General features: G+C 36.2%; 1 protein-coding gene and 1 pseudogene across 7 annotated transcripts; both read left to right on the top strand.

The window, feature by feature from the left end:
* The first annotated feature begins 82 nt into the window (after positions 1-82).
* On the top strand, positions 83-18,932 carry LOC137495946 (serine/threonine-protein kinase pim-3-like). 7 transcript variants are annotated; one of them, XR_012407811.1, is made up of 9 exons: positions 83-281; positions 908-952; positions 1,083-1,253; positions 1,376-1,458; positions 1,573-1,623; positions 1,700-2,072; positions 2,198-2,377; positions 9,234-9,409; positions 16,185-18,705. XR_012407811.1 is itself a non-coding variant. In XM_073953927.1 (9 exons), exons 1-9 carry the CDS (start codon positions 221-223, stop codon positions 2,685-2,687), a joined length of 1,089 nt encoding a protein of 362 aa, XP_073810028.1. In that variant the 5' UTR covers positions 83-220; the 3' UTR covers positions 2,688-2,889. The 7 variants fall into 7 exon arrangements, 4 of the variants coding, with proteins under 4 accessions (XP_073810028.1, XP_073810029.1, XP_073810030.1 ...); XM_073953927.1 differs by lacking the exons at positions 9,234-9,409; positions 16,185-18,705 and adding exons at positions 2,468-2,563; positions 2,659-2,889; XM_073953928.1 differs by lacking the exon at positions 16,185-18,705 and having other exon boundaries at positions 9,234-12,085.
* LOC141386231 (uncharacterized) lies at positions 12,852-14,265 on the top strand (annotated as a pseudogene).
* Positions 18,933-18,970: the final 38 nt, after the last annotated feature.

Here is an 18,970-nt window from a genome sequence, read left to right as displayed (position 1 = left end):
ACAATTTATTTTATTTAAAAATATAATTCATTAATATACCTAAATTGTGCGTTGGCCATACATTCACTACGCAAGTAGTGACGTCAGGGACGTCAGTCACATGACCTTTCTTAATGCCCTGCTTCAGCGTGATTCGGCAATAACATAAAATTTAGCGTAAAAAAACTCCTAGAAATGTGTTCCTCAGAAAATAATACAATAATTTTTCTGAAAACAGTTTATGATTCCTGTAGATCTCCCGAATGGAGAACAATTTCATCTTTGTCCACTTCTTCATTATAGTAAGTTACATTTATAGAAGAGCTCGTTTGTTTGGTAATGTTTATTAAAAACTTTATTCTTGAATTTCTGTGTGATTTTCGTTAAAGATTTCTCTGCTGCTAATGTCGGTGGTGACGCTATCAAGTTTTACTCAAAGCTGATAGGCCTATTAAAATGATAGTTATTTAATTTTATAACAAGAGCTTTTAATTAATTATTATTAATAATTAAGATTTAGGAAATCGAATAACTGCATGAATTGTATTCATGAAAATAAAAAAATATCTCAGGCACGCAAGGTCACGCCATTATTAGTTGCTATAGCAACGCGTGTTATTGTATGATTTCTGACCGCATATAAAAACAATCAAACCCATCGCAATCTGTTGGTTGAGAGACGAGGCGACTTTGCAGAGCATTTCTGTGCGATTCCTGAGATTTCTGAGAGAAAAAGACTTATTTTAAAGAGCACAAATTCTCTAATCATCTTTATTTTAGTTATTTTTCTGAATATTTTTTTAAACACATTTTTGTTGCTCTTTTTTTCATTCCTTCTTCTTCTTCTTCTTCTTCTTCTTCTTCTTCTTCTTTACTTTGTTTTACATTTATTTTTTATATTTGTCTGTATTTGTCTGTTTTATTGCAGGTTGGAGGAGATTGTCCATGTCCCACATGGGTGAAGAAAGAGGAGGTGAGTGTTTTTAATCTTTCATTTGTTTGTCATTGTATATCACTGTATGATGCTGTATGATGTTTGACTAATATGAAAAGGATTACAGAAGTTAACAAAAAAGATTCATTAAAAATGTCTTGATATACAGAAGATACACGGGACTGCACCACTGAGCTTCCTGGTTTTTTGGCTCCTCTGCCTTCACATTTGGCTGATTCTGCATCCACAGACCAGAGGAACAGCAAGAGGAAAAGGCAGAGCAGCAGCCAGCAAACAGCGTCCACCTCGTCCAGCAGACCAGCCAAACGCTCTCGCAGAGGTCAGCACAGCTCATCTTCTAGATCTTATGGCTCAGTTAGGAAATGATTTGTCATTGAAGAGACAGCAGCATGTTTTCTCTTTCTCTCTTTTCTTCATTTCTTGTGCTCTTCTGTGTTGCAGACTTGTACCAGAAGGGCCCGTTGCTGGGACGAGGTGGATTCGGCTCTGTGTTTGCTGGGATGCGCAGGTCTGATGGACTGCCAGTAAGAGATTTTCTTCCCTCCTTTGTTCAGACATGCTTTAGAAATGTTGCTGTCAGTAAATGTCATGTGTCACAATCAGGCAGGTGTGATTTACTCTGCTTTTTCTGTCTGCAGGTGGCCATCAAGTATGTGTCAAAGGACCGGACCCCCGAGCGACTGAAAGTTGTATGTTTTGATGTGAATCTGTTGTGTTTGCTGTGTTTGATTGAGTTCTGGATATAATGGAGGGTTTGTCCTGCAGGATGGTCAGGGTCGGCTGCCGCTGGAGGTGGCATTGATGACCCGTGTCACGTCAGCTCCTGCCTGCCCCAGTGTCCTGCAGCTGCTGGACTGGTTTGACCGTCCCAGACGCTACATCCTGATCCTGGAGCGACCGGATCCTTGCCAAGATCTCCAGAGCTTCTGTGAGGAGAACGGCTGTCTGGATGAGCGTCTTGCAAAGAAAGTGCTGGTGCAGCTGATTGCGGCCCTTAAACACTGCGAGAGCCGCGGCGTCCTGCACCGGGACGTCAAACCAGAAAACCTCCTGATCTCCACAGAGTCCCAGGACATCAAGCTGCTGGACTTCGGCTGTGGAGATGTGCTGAAGCGATCGGCCTACAAATACTTTGCTGGTGAGTTTGAGTTACAGAAGGAAACGTTCTGTTGATGTTTGTGAACTTCTGCTGATCCACTAAAGGGAATTTGTCTGTACTGGAGCATGTTGAGCAGATGTTTGTGGTCTTCTTATGTCTCTCAGGCACTCCTGCATACGCTCCTCCTGAGTGGTTTCGTAGACATCGCTACCATGCGACTCCAGCTACAGTCTGGTCAGTAGGAGTGACGCTCTACAACATCCTGTGTGACCGTTTCCCATTCAGAGGCGCACAGAGGGTCACGTCCAGAAGCAGACTGACCTTCCCTAGGAGCTTGTCAACAGGTAAGAGATTCAGACACATTCAGAGATAGCCTGGCGAGCGAGCAGAAGTGTGTTGTTGCGTGTTTCTGAAGACGGTGTTGTGTGTAACAGAGTGCCGTCAGCTGATTCGCTGGTGTCTCAGTGCAGCACCGGCTGATCGACCCAGTTTAGCTGACATTGAGAGCCATCCCTGGTTGCACTGCACAGGTGGCCAGTAACATTACACTTATCTGAATCCAGCAGTCATGGCTTGGGTTGCATTGTCAGGTTCAGTGTAGATAAACGCTGTCAATGATTTGTAGAAGGAGAGCAGGAGGGGCAGAGGAACTGAGGAGAACAGATCCTGATCCTGAGCTTCCTCTGCTGCATCTGTGAGGCTCTGTGTGAAGCTGTACGAGCTGAAGACACACACACACACACACACACACACAAAAGCTAGTCTACAGTTGACAAATGTACAGTTTCTAGACCACTTAGAGAAAAACAGGGGAAGGTGTTAAATAAATCATAAACAATAAAGTTATTTTATACGCAATTACAGCAGTTTTTTTTGTCTTTACTGGTTTCACTAAAATGTAAATGTTCAAACCAAGGGCAGCACAGTGACTCAGTGGTTAGCACTGTAACTTCACAGCAAGAAGGTCGCTGGTTCGAGTACCAGCAGGGCCAGTTGACATTTCTGTGTGGAGTTTGAATGTTCTCCATGTGTTGGCATGGGTTTCCCCCACAGTTCAATGACATGTGGTTTATGTGAATTGAATAAACTAAATTGGCCATAGTGTGTTTGTGCATGTGAGAGTGTGTGGATGTTTCTCAGTACTGGGTTGCAGCTGGATAGGCATCTGCTGTGTAAAACATATGCTGGATATTTTGGCGGTTCATTCCCCTGTGGCGACCCCTGATGAATAAAGGGACTAAGCTGAAGGAAAATGAATGAAGTAACACAGACACTGGAGGAATCAGGAGACTGTTCAGTCAGATATGATCATGCTGTCTGTAGTGTGCTGAACTAACTAGACCAAAACTTTATTTGCAATATTTGATGTCTGAATTTAAATCATAAAAATCTAAACTAGCCGAATTGTTTTACTTAAACACAGATCTGTCGATAATAAACTCAGTAAATGTCCATACACGCATGCTGATATTTAACAAATGTTTTTTTTTATTTTGAGTGATCTTCAATTTAAGTAAAAAAGAAAAGTTTCTATGAGAATTTAAAATGAACAATATTGTGTTTTTGTGGACATTGAACTACAAAATTTCAACATTGAAGAGTGCTGAATAGTTTTTTGATTTAATCTTCAATTCCAAGTTAGAAAAAATACAAATACTAAACTTCTTACGAGAATTTAAAGTAAACACTTCTGTGTTTTTCTTCTTTTGTGCACATCAAATTACAAATTATCCCAATATAGTGCAATAAATCTCTTTTTAGGACGATCTTCAGTTTCAGGTTAGAATACAATTATAATTTAAAAAATAACTTTATTTAAACAATATGTTTTTTTTCATGTGTAGGTCAAAGTTTCAACAGCTCAATCATTTTAAAAAGCATGTGCTCAAACTAAAAGAAGTAAAAAAGTGCTTTTGTGGTGCAGGGTCACGTCTCTCCTCAGTAAGTGATCATAGACAACACAAGGGGGCAATGTTCAGCACAGAGAATCACAATTTAACTAAAACGTATAAGACTGCGTGTTTTTCATCATCTCAACAGTTTGTCTAATGAAACACACTATAATTTAACATTTATTTTAACAAATACAGCTCATAGTGTTAATAACATTGTTTACTCTACACTTTGTACCGTGATCATGATGATTGTTTGTTATGAGCAGGGCTGGATTAGGTGATTTGGGGGCCCTAAGCAATTCGAGTCATGAGACCCGGAAGTCCTTCAGTAATAAGCACTTTTCATATTTGCTTATTTATTTAGCTGTCTTTATCTTATATCACTCTGTCTTGCTTTCTATATTTTTATCTTAACACAATATCTACATTTTAAAAGATTTGTTTGCTTAAAATTAGTTCACAACTAAAATTAATGAACAAACTATTTGTTTTCTGAAACTAAATTTTCATCTGATTTGACTGCTGGACTGATCCATGATTGGGGGTGGGGGGACACAATTGCACACATGCTATTTAAGGTAAAATGTATTTGTTAAAGCCTTATCCTACAAAATATGACAGAAAATTACATTATTAGTATTTATTGTGGGCCTCCAGACTTTCTTGGGGCCCTAAGCGGATAATATAACTTTTCATTAATAAAAATACCAAGTTTTGGCATCAAAGGTGTGTTTAACTTACTCATTAGGCAACAACAAACATTTAATTCATATTGTAAGTTCTCTGAACTTAACATTTAAATTTCTTTAAATGATTCACCATGTCATTTAAAATGATTGGTTGTGCTTGAGATTCTGCCTTGACAACCGTGCTGATTGATCAATATATGTTATATGACACAAGGTGGTCATTTTGCTTGTGATGCTGAATTTTCCTGAAGCGCAGCAGGACAGAGGCACTACCTGAACCCATCTGACGAAAGAGAAAAGTTAAATTAGTCAGTAGATATTTAAATGCTTGTATACATCTTTCTTAATTGATATACACGCTGGGGCAACACAGTGACTCAGTGGTTAGCATTGTCGCCTCACAGTAAGAAGGTCGCTGGATCGAGTCCCGGCTGGGCCAGTTGGCATTTCTGTGTGGAGTTTGCATGTTCTCCCCTCATTCACGTTAGTTTCCTCCAGGTGCTCCGGTTTCCCCCACAAGTCCAAGGACGTGTGCTATAGGTGAATTGGGTAAGCTAAATTGTCCGTATGTGTGTAGAGCAGACTGACCTTCCCTAGGAGCTTGTCAACAGGTAAGAGATTCAGACACATTCAGAGATAGCCTGGCGAGCGAGCAGAAGTGTGTTGTTGTGTGTTTCTGAAGACGGTGTTGTGTGTAACAGAGTGCCGTCAGCTGATTCGCTGGTGTCTCAGTGCAGCACCGGCTGATCGACCCAGTTTAGCTGATCTTAAGAGCCATCCCTGGTTGCACTGCACAGGTGGCCAGTAACATTACACTTATCTGAATCCAGCAGTCATGGCTTGGGTTGCATTGTCAGGTTCAGTGTAGATAAACGCTGTCAATGATTTGTAGAAGGAGAGCAGGAGGGGCAGAGGAACTGAGGAGAACAGATCCTGATCCTGAGCTTCCTCTGCTGCATCTGTAAGGCTCTGTGTGAAGCTGTACGAGCTGAAGACACACACACACACACACACACACACACACACACACACACACACACACACACCTGCACACACACCAGCTCAGAGTGCAAACTAGTATGTGTTTTTAAAATGAGACTATGCAATGAAACAAATATATAATATAAATTATTAAAACAAGCCAAGAGTAATCTAAATGTTTGTCATAATTAAAAATGGTTGTTTATATTCTGTACAAGAATTCTGTCCTTTTCAAAGAAAATGAACAATAAAATAGATTTTATACCCAATAACCCAAAAAAAAGAGTCTTTACTCTTTTCAATAAAATATAAATCTTAAACATTTTTCTTCTCCAGTTAACAAAATGTTTAAAGTTTGCATGAACTTGAAGTTGCGACTTTTTTTTGTATTGTGACACAGTTCCTAGAGAAACTGAATAGGCTCGTTTGACTTGGCCAAAATCTGCGCAGAATGGATCACCGGTGATCACCGCAAGATGCATGCCGGTTAGAAATGTGTCCGCCTTGCCTTCGCCTCGCTCTGATGTCACGCTGACGTGCGCCAAAAAACTCTCGCGATCGCGAGGCGGGTACCTCGGATAGAGCAGTCGGCCGCAGTTGCTCTCAAAAGACTGCGTTACCAAAAGCATGATGGGAAACGACTGGCTAACGACACAGCTTAATGCTGATTGGATAAGACTGACACATTACACTTTATTATCTTGTTTTACTAAGCTTTATACCTGGATTTGTTTAATACCTTTTTTTGTATTTTCGTTGATAATTAAAAAAAAAGTCATAAAGAGCATTAAATATGGTTATTTATTTAGATTTACACGCAAACAAAAACAAAACACATCTTTGTAAAACATAACGTGACCTATCCAATATAACTAAATGTAGCTAATACATCATTAGGATGTGTGTGTGCTGTATTTTATTTCTCTCTCAGTTTTAAGTCCTGTTTGTTGTCATTTTCACTTTTTGTATGTTTGTGTGAATTTTGTATAGTAATTTTTATGCAGCGTTATTCAATGAAAGTCAATCCAATATATACATATATTCAGACATACAAAGGAAATCAGACTGTTTTGTCATTATGCCTCATCTTTGTGTGGTTTCATATGAGAAGTGAAAAAGGTGTAGTAAACAAGACACACACACATATGTATGTATGTATATATATATATATATATATATGTATGTGTGTGTGTGTGTGTGTGTGTGTATGTGAAGTCAAAAGTAATGTTTAATAGACCAAGAATATTTTCACAGTTTTTCCTACAGTCTAATAGTTTTTATTCTGAAGAAAGTCTTGGGCTGTTTATTTTAGTCTGGCTGGAGTAATATCAGTTTATATAAACCTAATAAGCATGTCAATGTAATTAACCCCCTAAGAATTTATTTGTCAAACAAACATTTGTCATGACCCGTCACTCAAAAGCATCTATGGCTACTTCATTTATAATGTAGCCAAATTAGGTTTCTTGAACGTTTTCTTGCTGTATAAGCTGTTTATTTTGTTATTCTTTTAACGTTTGTTGAATATACAGAATTACATTTTAAATACACCCTTTTAGTTAATGAGCTGTTCATCTTCTGTAATTCTGAACCATTTTTTTTGTAAAAACTGTGATATTTCTATTGCATCCACTCCCATATTAAAAATACTATAGTAATGTATACTGTAGTGCTTTTGAACCATGTTATAAAATAGTCTATTTAAATTGTATAGTTGCTCTGGTATCACAACAACTATAAACACAACCCAATACTGAAAAAGCATGTTCAAAATGCAATAATATTTACTATAAATCACCATAGTATTTTTTCATGAGGTCATTCGTCTGCAATAAAAAAACGCGAACGAGATCTCCGCCACTGGTGACGTTTCCAGGTGGCTAAACAGTGAGATTCAGCAGGTGTCCGACTTCTGATGTAATTTTTGAGCCCTCCTCTTACTGCACACGCCTGCTCTCGTTTACAATGCAGTCAAGGCGAGGCGCACCTCAAGCGAGCCTAATATTAAATGACACAACAGTGGGTGTGGCTTGTTTTTTGTACTGTGAGCTGATTGGATGTAGTAAAGTAGGCATTTCATTTAGTAAGATTGGGAAAAGTGTTTGGCCAAAGATATTACAACCTAACAGACACATCCTGCTCACCATTTCTGCTTAGTGTCAAAACTGACAGTTGGAGCAGCGTGGTTAAATATGTTAGTCATCCCCAATTCCTAAGATATACGTAATCTGACAATTTAACAGAAAAACAAACAGGAAGGGCATTTTTGTATTTCAATTAAGATTTTAAGGGCAAAAAAGTTTTGTTTTTTAATGACATGCACAGATAAATAGTTCACCACAACACTAGCAATGTGAGCTAACAAAATCTTGTTAATTTTGTCATAAGTTAACGGGGACTTTAAAATTAACAGAGACTCACTCACTATCAGTATGATCCTTTAAGAGAAATGGAAACACAGATCAAATTATTTATTGATATAATACATGCTTTATACAGCAAATAAGTGTTGCTAGAATACAAGCACAAGATGCTAAACTACATGCTTAGCACTTTCCCATAGAAAACCATTCTAAAGTAAACACTAAACATTCAGTTACAATATCTTACTCCAAATGTTTACAATTTGTTACTTTGATCAGTTCATGACAAGGGTTACAAAGCATGTTTACAAACATCTGCTTTATAATAAACTACAGTAAGGGCTAACAGAGTACAGTTAATAAATAATCATGTTGCATTTCAGTAACACACTGATAATAAATATACATATGTGTTTCCGTGACATAAATGACCAGGTATTATTTCTGCTATAAATATGGCAATAAATAAATGCAGTGGGGCTGGATGGTATGATGTATATATCATTACCGTGGAATCAAATGTGTACTGAAAAAGAGTTTTCTATTCTGTTTATATTTCGAAATGTAGGTGTAGTTAGCTCACATTGCGATAGGAATATAATTTCACCAGATGATTTGAATAGCTATATTTGGAAAGCTTTTATTAATTTAGATCGACTTGGATGAAAAAGACTTTTTCTATGCAGTTCATCTGCATTAATTATAACAAATTACAAGCAATAATAAATAAATAAACAGTGCTTTATGCTTTTCTGGGGAGTGGAACAGTATTCAAGTACAGAAACAAGACAATCAAATGTAAAATAACATGGTCATCATTGGATAAATAATGTCAAATTTAATAATATCTTTATCTTTTAATCATTATTAAAATTAATCCTGCATTGTGACTATTGCAAATACGCACATTGCGATATCGATGCTCAAACAATATATTGTTCATCACTACTTTATATTTTCAACAAAAAGGATCACAAAGTTTATTCATACAAATTTTTATACAAGAAATGTAATATTTGTATTTTAAAGGGGAAAACAACTGTTTATTTCCTTAAAGTGTTTACATGTTTGTAATTTCATTTTTGAGTTATTTACTTGGGATATATTTTATATTTGTGATTAGATGTTACTTGAGAAATGTTTATAATGATGTTAATAAGGTTTGACCATAAAACTGTGAAATGTGAGATACAGTGGAATTTGTTGTTCATCTGAAGTCATGTTTTATTTACAAAATACACCAGAGATGTTAATGTCTGTTAACTTTACCAGGTAATGATCATCATTTTTGTCATGAAGACTCCTGCTCCGCACCAGAGCCAATGCCTTCCACTGACTGACCAATGGCTCCTGTTCCTGGTTTACCTGTCGCTGGTCAGAAAGAGCAGGATCTGAGGGATTGTCTCAACATCCATCAGTCCACTCTCAGCGGGATTAGAAACACTTGGGTCAGTTTATTTATTTAACTTTCTTGGCGCAGTTGGAATTTGGATGTCTCCTAAGGACATTAAAGCCACGATGACAAGTGTGTGTTCGGCAAGAAGACTTACACCTAGTTATCATTAGCTGTGTTTCCATCCAAAGAGATTTATCCACAAAACTGGAATATTGCATAAGACATTTGTGAATAAAGCACTGTTTCCATCTAAGAGAACAAAACTGGTCACTTCCTGATAAACCGACACCAAATATAAAAAAGAAAAAGGGAATTTGCTGTGGTAGGAAAAGACACTGGTCCTTTCTCTTATATAATAAATGACTTGCGCCTGGAGATAATAATACTGAACCAGTCTAAGGATGAACTTTGGCTGAATGATTTTAGAATGACCAAAACAACATGTCAGATGCTCTACATTGTGGTCGGTCCACTTGTTTGTCTAATGCTGTACCATCACTCCTAGTTATCACATAATCTGTTAAAACAAAATTACATGACTTTCTTTGATGCGCATGTTGGAATTTATTTCAGTAAATGTCTTTCCATCATAGTTGGATGATTCAATTTAGCATTTTAATTCTATGTTTGACGTAATCTCAACTGAAACATGGAGAGAGGGTGGGAAAGATTAGACAAAAAAAACAATCAGCCAATATTGTATTTATATCAATATCACATATCACAGCTCTGCCAGTGAGGGTGGTTGAGCTCAAGCGCATCAAATGAAAAGCAAATGGGAAGCGTCTTGAAAATGGCAGGTTATGTCAGATACTAGAGAGCATTTGAATGATCAAGATTTGATGAGAAACTGAAGTATGAGGTGATGGGGAAAAAATCATTGATCCAATTAGATGAAAGTGAGAAACTGCAAGCTTTGGATGCTTATATCAGTTTTATATCTTCTAAAGACAAATTCTGTCACTCGCTGACATGTAAAAAATATATTTTAATTTCACATTATCTTCAAAGCAACAGTCACCAAAATGACACAATTAGGATCAAAGCCTAAGGGCCCTATCACACACTCACCGCAATAAGGTGCAAGGTGTGTATGGCGTGATTAGTTGCTATTTTCAGATCAGCACAACTGTAATTTTCATGCTTTGCACCACGTTGTTTAAATAGCAAATCCATTTGTGCCACTTTGTGGACTCATGGGTGTTCTGGTCTAAAAATGTGGTGTGTTAAGGCGTATTGTTGGCGCATTGCTATTTTGAGGAACTGAAATAGGCCACGCTATTGACCAGATGAATGCTGGTTTAAAGTCCTGTGCAGAGCGTTAGCTAAAGTTAAAGAGTAAAAGTAAAGCAAAGAGAAATTAAAGAGGCCGACTGGAGGAGGCTCAGTCTTCATCCTCGAACAGATGATTTGTCTAACTGTTTTCTCACTAGTGAAGCGTTTAGTTTTTCCACTTACAAAGTCCACCATGTATATAGAAAATGAGCCATGGTGCAACACAGCTGACTCTTACTACACGTTCACACCGAAAGCATCAAGAGCGTCAAAGGTCGCTTTGGGCGCCCTGGTGACAACGCTGTCTGCCTTCACCTTTGGCGGCAAGAGCGTCAAAATTCGCTACATTGATCTTGTATTTAAAGGGGCCGTTGCAGCATATCAGTCACATTACCACATAAAACATGCTTTCAAGCGTGAAAATGTTGCACACTTTTTATCAAATTTATTTAACAATGGAAGATCAAGTTGCATGTGGTGTGGCTTTGCTGCACTTAATTATCTAATGTGTCTATATGTCTGAAATATTCTGAAGCAGCAATACTGTTTTGTGCTGAGAAAATATATATAACATTAATTCACATGAGTAACTCACCAGTAACTTTTTAATGTATGTTCCTGTGAGAAAACATTGCAAATAATTGGAAATCCAGTGACCGCAATAATCAAACCTGTGGAAACAACTGTGGTCAGAACCAAAGTTCACTGTGGCTGTGTTCTCTGGACTGCTCTCGTGCGGCAGACTTCTACATTCTGATTGCTTGCTGCCGAACCACATCATAGCTCATTACCAAAAAGTTAACTTGATTTCAACTCTCTTCGACGCCCACACCGGTGAAGGCGCGCTGCACTACTCCTCACTGCCGACTTTCATTGAAAATGAATGAATTCCGGCTACTTTGGCGCTGTCGCCGCTTTCGGTGTGAACATACGGTTAAAGATGAGACTCTGATTGGTTTAATGCACATTTTGCTGAAAACACACCCATAACTCATGAAGAGAATAAGCACAACCCTGTCGGACCATGCGCCAGAGCACAGAACATATTTTCCTGTCCTTAAAATAGCAAAATTGGATTCGGACATGGTCTTAATGCTTTTGTTCCATGCACTTTAGACTTTATGCTTAGATTGATAAAATAGAGACCTTTAAGGGGCAGTTTCAAAGAGTTATAAAATAATTTTGTATGGTATTTTGAGCTGAAACGTCACATACACACCCCAGGGTCATCGGAGACTTATTTTAGATCTTGTAAAAAGGGGCATAATACTGTAGGTCCCGTAACATTGTTATTTCAGACTGGGTCTCTGCTTCATCAGTGTCTGGGTGATTGCCTGTCACTGTGGACCAGTAGTTGACATGTCCAAACACTACTTTATTTCCAATACGAGGCACAGAGAGACAACTCATTTGTATTTAAGGCACATACACAGAAACAACACTTTTTAATCTGAAAAAACAACTGACATTTTCAACAGTTTAAAACAAAAACAATGTATATAAATAAAGATATGTAGAGTATTTAAAGCTGAAATTTCACAGACACATTCTGGGGACACCAAAAATAAAATAAGTGAATAATAGGTGCCCTTTAAATGATTAGTTCACTTCCAGAATAAAACGTTACAGATAATGTACTCACCTCCTGACAGTGTGCCACTGCAATAGACACATTTCATGGTTATTAAGTTTGAGTCGTCAATAAATGATGATCAATTAAGGGAATTTATAATATCATGCATCACATACAGCATTACTCATATTGAGCAGTTCTATCACTTTAAACACTGGGTCGGTAATGTGCAATGCTTTAAAATGTGCAGTTTTATTCTGAAACAGGAAGACAATGGCCAGTTTCAGCATCTTGAATGGGGTGGGACAAATCAAATACCAGAAGAGCATTTGATTGGTCAGCAGATGTGATGAGCATCTGAAGTTTGAGGTGTCATCAAATAATTTCTTGTTTCATTTTGCTGGAAATGGCAAATCCTAAAAAAGTATTTACATTTTTTTAAGAAAATGACCAATCATCATGCTAGGCAGGCGAGGCAGTGGTGCAGTAGGTAGTGCTGTCGCCTCACTGCAAGAAGGTCGCTGGTTCGAACCTCGGCTCAGTTGGGGTTTCTGTGTGGAGTTTGCATGTTCTCCCTGCCTTTGTGTGGGTTTCCTCCGGGTGCTCCAGTTTCCCCTACAGTCCAAAGACATGAGGTACAGGTGAATTGGGTAGGCTAAATTGTCCGTAGTGTATGAGTGTGTGTGTGAATGTGTGTGTGGATGTTTCCCAGAGATGGGTTGCGGCTGGAAGGGCATCCGCTGCGTAAAAACTTGGCACTGTACTAAAATGTTGTGTGTTGTAAATGTATCTGATCAGGGGACATAACAGATACAACTATAGTGACTGTGATGATGAAAATTTATTTGGAAAAAAGAGACTGGAAAAGAAAGGCAGAATGGAGGATCTTTCAGAAATTGATGCAGCACCGCAAGTACCATCACCACCAATGACTATGGCAGAATCCTTAAGAACACCATCAAGATGCACAGTTACTTTACGTTCCAGTACCCCTAGGAACATTTACAGTCCTTGTTCCAGTGCAGTTGGAGATCAAGACAGAACTTATTGCAACTCGTCATGTCTTTGTAAGAATTCAAAACATCAGTAAATTTGTAAAGGCTTAATGTAAAGCTAGAAAGTAAAGATTAACTAGAGAACAACAGCAGTATCTATCCCACTGTTGAGATATATGAGATGTTATACTAATTCATTATTTGTGTTTTTTAGCATTACTGACTGAACTTATAAAATCACAAGAGGTCATAAAGCAGCAACTGGACCTGATTCTCAAAAATCAGCAAAAACAAAGCAGTACTCTGCAGCGGGATGAAACTCCAGATGCAAGCACATTTGACCTTCCTTTGTCCAATTTATTTGATTTAGAAAAGCTTGAACATCAACTAAAGGAGCAGCCCGAACAAAGGAAGAAAGTGGTAAGTTCAAGCTCTTTTGTATTTCATAGATTTTTTTTTTATTTTAATTTATTTTTTGTTTGTTAGTTTATTTTACTTATTGGTAGGTTTTCCACTAAAGAAGCAGTGTGGCGTATCCTAGGAAAGCTTTCCTTGGCTAAACAAATGAACTGGAGTGGGGCAAACCAAAAAGTGGCTTTTCGTGCACTCACCCTAAGGACTGTCGTAGTCAGTAAGTTGATTTTAAATATACATTTCAATACATTTAGAGGCTGTTATTCATCTGTGCCAAAATACCTTTTATGCTGAATGTGTATTTAAATCACCAGAGGAACAAAGAATCTTTATATAATGTGATTTTAAGTCCCATTTAGGTTGTACTTATGTGAGAGCAAACATGAATCTGTTTTTTTTTTTCGATTAACATTTGTACTTGTTCACAACAAATCATCTGTTTATCTTTTAATCACAGATGCAGTGAGGACAAATGTCCATACCAATAGCGCCACTGATGAAGAGGTGGAGAAATCCTGATAGGGTTGATGGAAGGAAGGAAAGAGAGCAGCTAATGTGTCAAATGTCTAAATCACTTTATTTTTTTTAATTATTTTATTTTATAACAACATTTTAAGTGTATTAAGATGGTCCCTGATACTTGGGCAATTTGTTTCTTTCACTTTCTCTCTATATATAGAGAAAGTATATTCATGCTATATTCATATATATTGGCTATATATATTCATGCTATTTCTTTATATATACAAACATATATATATATATATATATATATATATATATATATATATATATATATATATATATATATATATATATATATATATATATATATATATATATATTATACTATATTTGCTATTTCTTAAACTGGTTTCTGTTCAGGTTTTTTATAAAAAAAATAGCTGTTTTAAGATGTCTTGTGCAATTTCATAGATTTTTACATGGGTATTTTAAGTTGTTTCCTTTTTTTAATTTTGTGCAGTTTCTAAGCTTTTTTTTTACAGTCTATTTGGAAACTTTTGTGCATGTGCAATTTCAGAATTTTTAAAAAATCTTCCTGTTTACTTAAATTTGTTTATAATGTGTCATTATTCTGCAGCTTCATTGTTATTGCTTTATTGAAATTTTTAATTCTTGAGCAGTACAACATGTATTCAATTTTATTATTATTTGTTTAATACTTGTTTAATCAATAAATGTTTTTTTTGTTATTTATTGTGTCCTTTGTTTGATTATTTGCAATGTAGAACATGTATGCTGTTTGCAATTTATTCAAAGGTTAAACGCTTATTTACTGTTATATCAACACAAATGGTCTATAAGTTGTGACTATATTGTTCTCTGGTGACTTAAACTGTATTTACACACACACACACACACACATAAATAAATATAAATTAGAGACACAGCTTAGATACCGATTGAGGGACGTAAACAACAACAATGGTTCTCATTCTTTCCTGGATTACATTTTTAATTAGCTCCCAGGAATCCAAAAAGGTCCACATATTGATTTTATAATGGAAGTCGTTTTAACATTAAGATATGATTAAATTGCCATTGCTTATATACTTAAAAGATGGCGTTACAGGGACCCAAATCCTAACAGAATTATTATTATTATTATTATTATTATTATTATTATTATTATTATTATTATATTCTACAGTGCTTCACGGAAATCATGCACTGCACGTTTAATCAGGGTAATTGCATTTGGTGGCGCGGTGGCGTTGCTGTGGTTACTATAATCAGTGACGTTCTAAAAAAGAATGTGTTCGAAAAGCCGTCGATGACGTTGAGAAAGTGTGAGCTGCATTAAGTGTCTGACCATCGCTGACATTAGCGGTATGTAAAGATCTTTCTAAAAGTATCATTTTAAGTTGTTATATTTGGTTGTTTCTACGTGCTTTTGGTGACGGACAAAGATTTTACTATTTCTCTGTCTAGTTACTCTGTGGATTGTACTGAATGTTGGTTGGAATGTGAGATTGCCTTCTTAACTTATTTTGGCGACTTGTCAATTTTAGGCATTTGAATATATCTATTTTTCTAGTTTGTGTATTCTGTTGTCTTCTTTAGCAGCTTATTCATTATCGTAGAATGATTTTTGTTATGTTGTCAAGTTGGTAAACCGATAGATAAAACATTTTTGTTTGTTTGTATGCTTCATTTGTATATTGCTATTTAAAATTTGCAGATTGTTATTTGTTATATCATCAGATTAATTGATCTGTTATAATGTATTTGTATGCTGTCAGCTTTAACACATATTCCATATTACTGCTGTATTTATTTACTGTTTTATTTAATTGTAATTTATGTCGGCGGCCTGTTCAACATTTGTAGCTTTTGATTGTTATTTCTTTTATTTACAGCTTTACTAATTATTGTAACACATTTATTTATTATAAGTTCATAGATTGTCATCTAGTAGAGTATTTACTTATAGCTGCGAAATATTAGTTAGAACAGAATCAGACTGGAGACAATGGTAGATGAAACCTTCAAAGAATGGTGTTAAGTTTAATTAAGGACTTGACATCTTTTTTAATTGTATTTTGCAGATCAGAAGGGACCACATGGAGAAAAAAAGGAAAATTACACACCACAGCAACGACTGGAAATGGAAAAACAGATGGACGGCTGCATCGATGGAAGTCCTTCCAGGATGAAAGGGGTGTTGTTAAGTATAGATAAGTGGTTCTCAAACTTTTTCACTTTAGAAAGAATTTGTCTCTCGAAGTACGACCTATGCCTATATAAAATGTGTTTAAATTAAGTTAATTAAAATCATTACCATTCGTAAAAAGTAAAAAAATAAATAAATGCTGTACTTAAAGGTAAAGTATTAGCATATAGGAGCCTATATTCGTCAAAACCTGGAAATGTAGCTCGGGCCTCATAAATTTATGTCATCATATTCATATCATATACAAACCAAATTGCATGTACATATGATATATTTGAATGGGGGAGACCAGGGATAGTTGTGCTTCTATTATATTTCTCTACAGATCTTTAAGATCTTACTTTACAAGTGTCTGCTATTAAATTGCATATAAGTTAATTTTCAGCGCATACAGAAATCGTGAACTCTTTTTAGTTTCAAACAGGAGGAGTGAAATGTACAATTCAGCCCACAGTTTGGGTTATTTGGGTAATTTAACATTATAAAATAAGAATTAAGACCTAAAAAATGGATTTGAAAGCTTTTCATTCAGCATTGAGCTTTCAATATAATTTGTGTCTCTGTGTTTCAAAGCTGAATAAAATGTGCATCAGATTCAACAATTGAACACTATTTGTGTTTGCAGCCTTCATGAGCCCACAGAGTTCAAACACTGAGCTCAAACTACTTTTGACTTTCTCTTTAAAGAGCTATAGGAATACTGAAATTAAATCATATAAAGACATTTTTGAATCTGCTTGGGGTTGGTGGAAACATTTCACCGACGTTACGAGCAAGTTATTAGCTTTTATTCTTACAACTGACCCAGTGTTATGTGGCCATGAATCTGTTCTCCCACAGCAAACAGCTAAAACATTATCACCAACAATGTGGATTAAATATATCCACACACAGATTACATGGGTTTAACTACAAATCAGGCATTGATATCTTAAAAATAATTCAAGTAAAAAATATTACTTAGCTGAAACGTAGTGTTTCCTCTCTAATATCTGCTGTGTCTGCCACAGGACCTGGTCAGTCATCCACGGCCAGAGGGGTTAGGAAGTGCGAGATTGATTTGTGACTATTTCCTGGTTTCTCCCCCGTGAAATCTAAACATTAACCTGTATTTTTAATATATGATTTAAAATTACATATTTCAATTAGAGATTAGATCTGCTTACAGTGCGTCATTTACAGTATGTGTTTTAGAAAACTGAGTGATTATTAGGGATGCACCGATACCATTTTTTTATAAAACGATATGAGTATTTTAATTTATGTTCTAGCCGATACCGAGAACTGATACCAATACTTCATAGATTTGGTTTCGAGGAAGTTTATTTATTTATTTATTAATTTAGTTTTTGCTTGTTGCAAGGATAACCACAAACATCTTTAAGAGAAGGCTTTTCCAAGCCAAAAATATACACACATTGTTGATAAACCTGCAAATCCAGACCTTATCTATTAAAGATTAACTGTGGACATTTAAATGATGAGTTATCCTTGCGCTGACATCCCTCCACGACTTCACACATTACATAAAGTGTGTGCAGTGTACGTTAACTTTTGAAGTCACTCTCTTACACTGCATATTCGGGAAGCATAAAACCCTGTTATGGGCGATTTTTTTCATATTTACGAGTCCTGCCGTTAATCCGCAGGTCAGGTATAAAGTAGGCTATACTTGATGCTATACTTTAAGTTTAACTATAGGTGGGTCACGGCTAGATAAGATCAATAGCCATAATTACTCAAAGCATACTCTCATTTTAAAAATCATGCGACCATCATCTCACAATGTTTAATAATAATCTTATTTTTATTAAAACGAGTGATTTAGCAATGCCGCGCCACTGACAAGCCAACTGCAGATCAAACAAAGCAACTATCGCGGCAACCTTTTTCTGAATTTCAGCTGTTCTTTTTTGCATTTGATTATTATGCGTTCAATGTTAAAAAAATCAATAATGAATAGAGTGTATCCTGCGTTTGTGCGTTTTATCACTGAAGCTGCCCTTTTTCAAAACTAAAAGTTGCTTTGTCTCTCTGGCAATATTTCAGCTTTATCTAATGAAAAGTTAATTTAGATGAGCCAATATTCAAAAATTGCAGTAAAGTAACTGTGACGTGCGGCCACACATCGAATCTGAGGTCTGTTCTCATCTCTCTCTCGCTGTCATCCAGACATTGATACGTAGACACCACACAAGTCATGTCGCAAAACTGAGGCTGGTACCAGCTGACAGGTAGAATAGCTGAAGCCTTTGCGAAATCTGTCAAATACAGCACTGAAATGAACAGGCATAAATGTCTTTGACCCAAAAAGTCTATCAGTAGGAAATCTGTAAAAACGCAATCAGAGCCAATGTTATGTAGAAATTGTGTAGCCTAATAATTATATTAATTTTAATAAAAAAGAAAATCAAAATAAATAATTCATTGCATTTTTCGTTTGCTAAAAAATATACAAAGGGTGGCTAGTTTGTATTAATGTGTTGTAATATTAATTAAATGTGTTTAGCCTATTTAAGCTTAACGGTTATATATACTGCCAATAGGCAAGCCATTCAAAAAATATTATTTTATTGTGTACTGGGTTAGAATTAGGGATGCTCAAAATAATCGATTAACCGTTAACCGAAAGGGTGCGTTTGTGACCGATTCATGCTATCA

The sequence above is a fragment of the Danio rerio genome, chromosome 6 (assembly GCF_049306965.1).
Source record: "Danio rerio strain Tuebingen ecotype United States chromosome 6, GRCz12tu, whole genome shotgun sequence".
Classification (NCBI taxonomy): Eukaryota; Metazoa; Chordata; class Actinopteri; order Cypriniformes; family Danionidae; genus Danio; species Danio rerio.
Note: the sequence above shows the minus strand (reverse complement) of the source record. Positions and strands in the feature narration are given on the sequence as shown.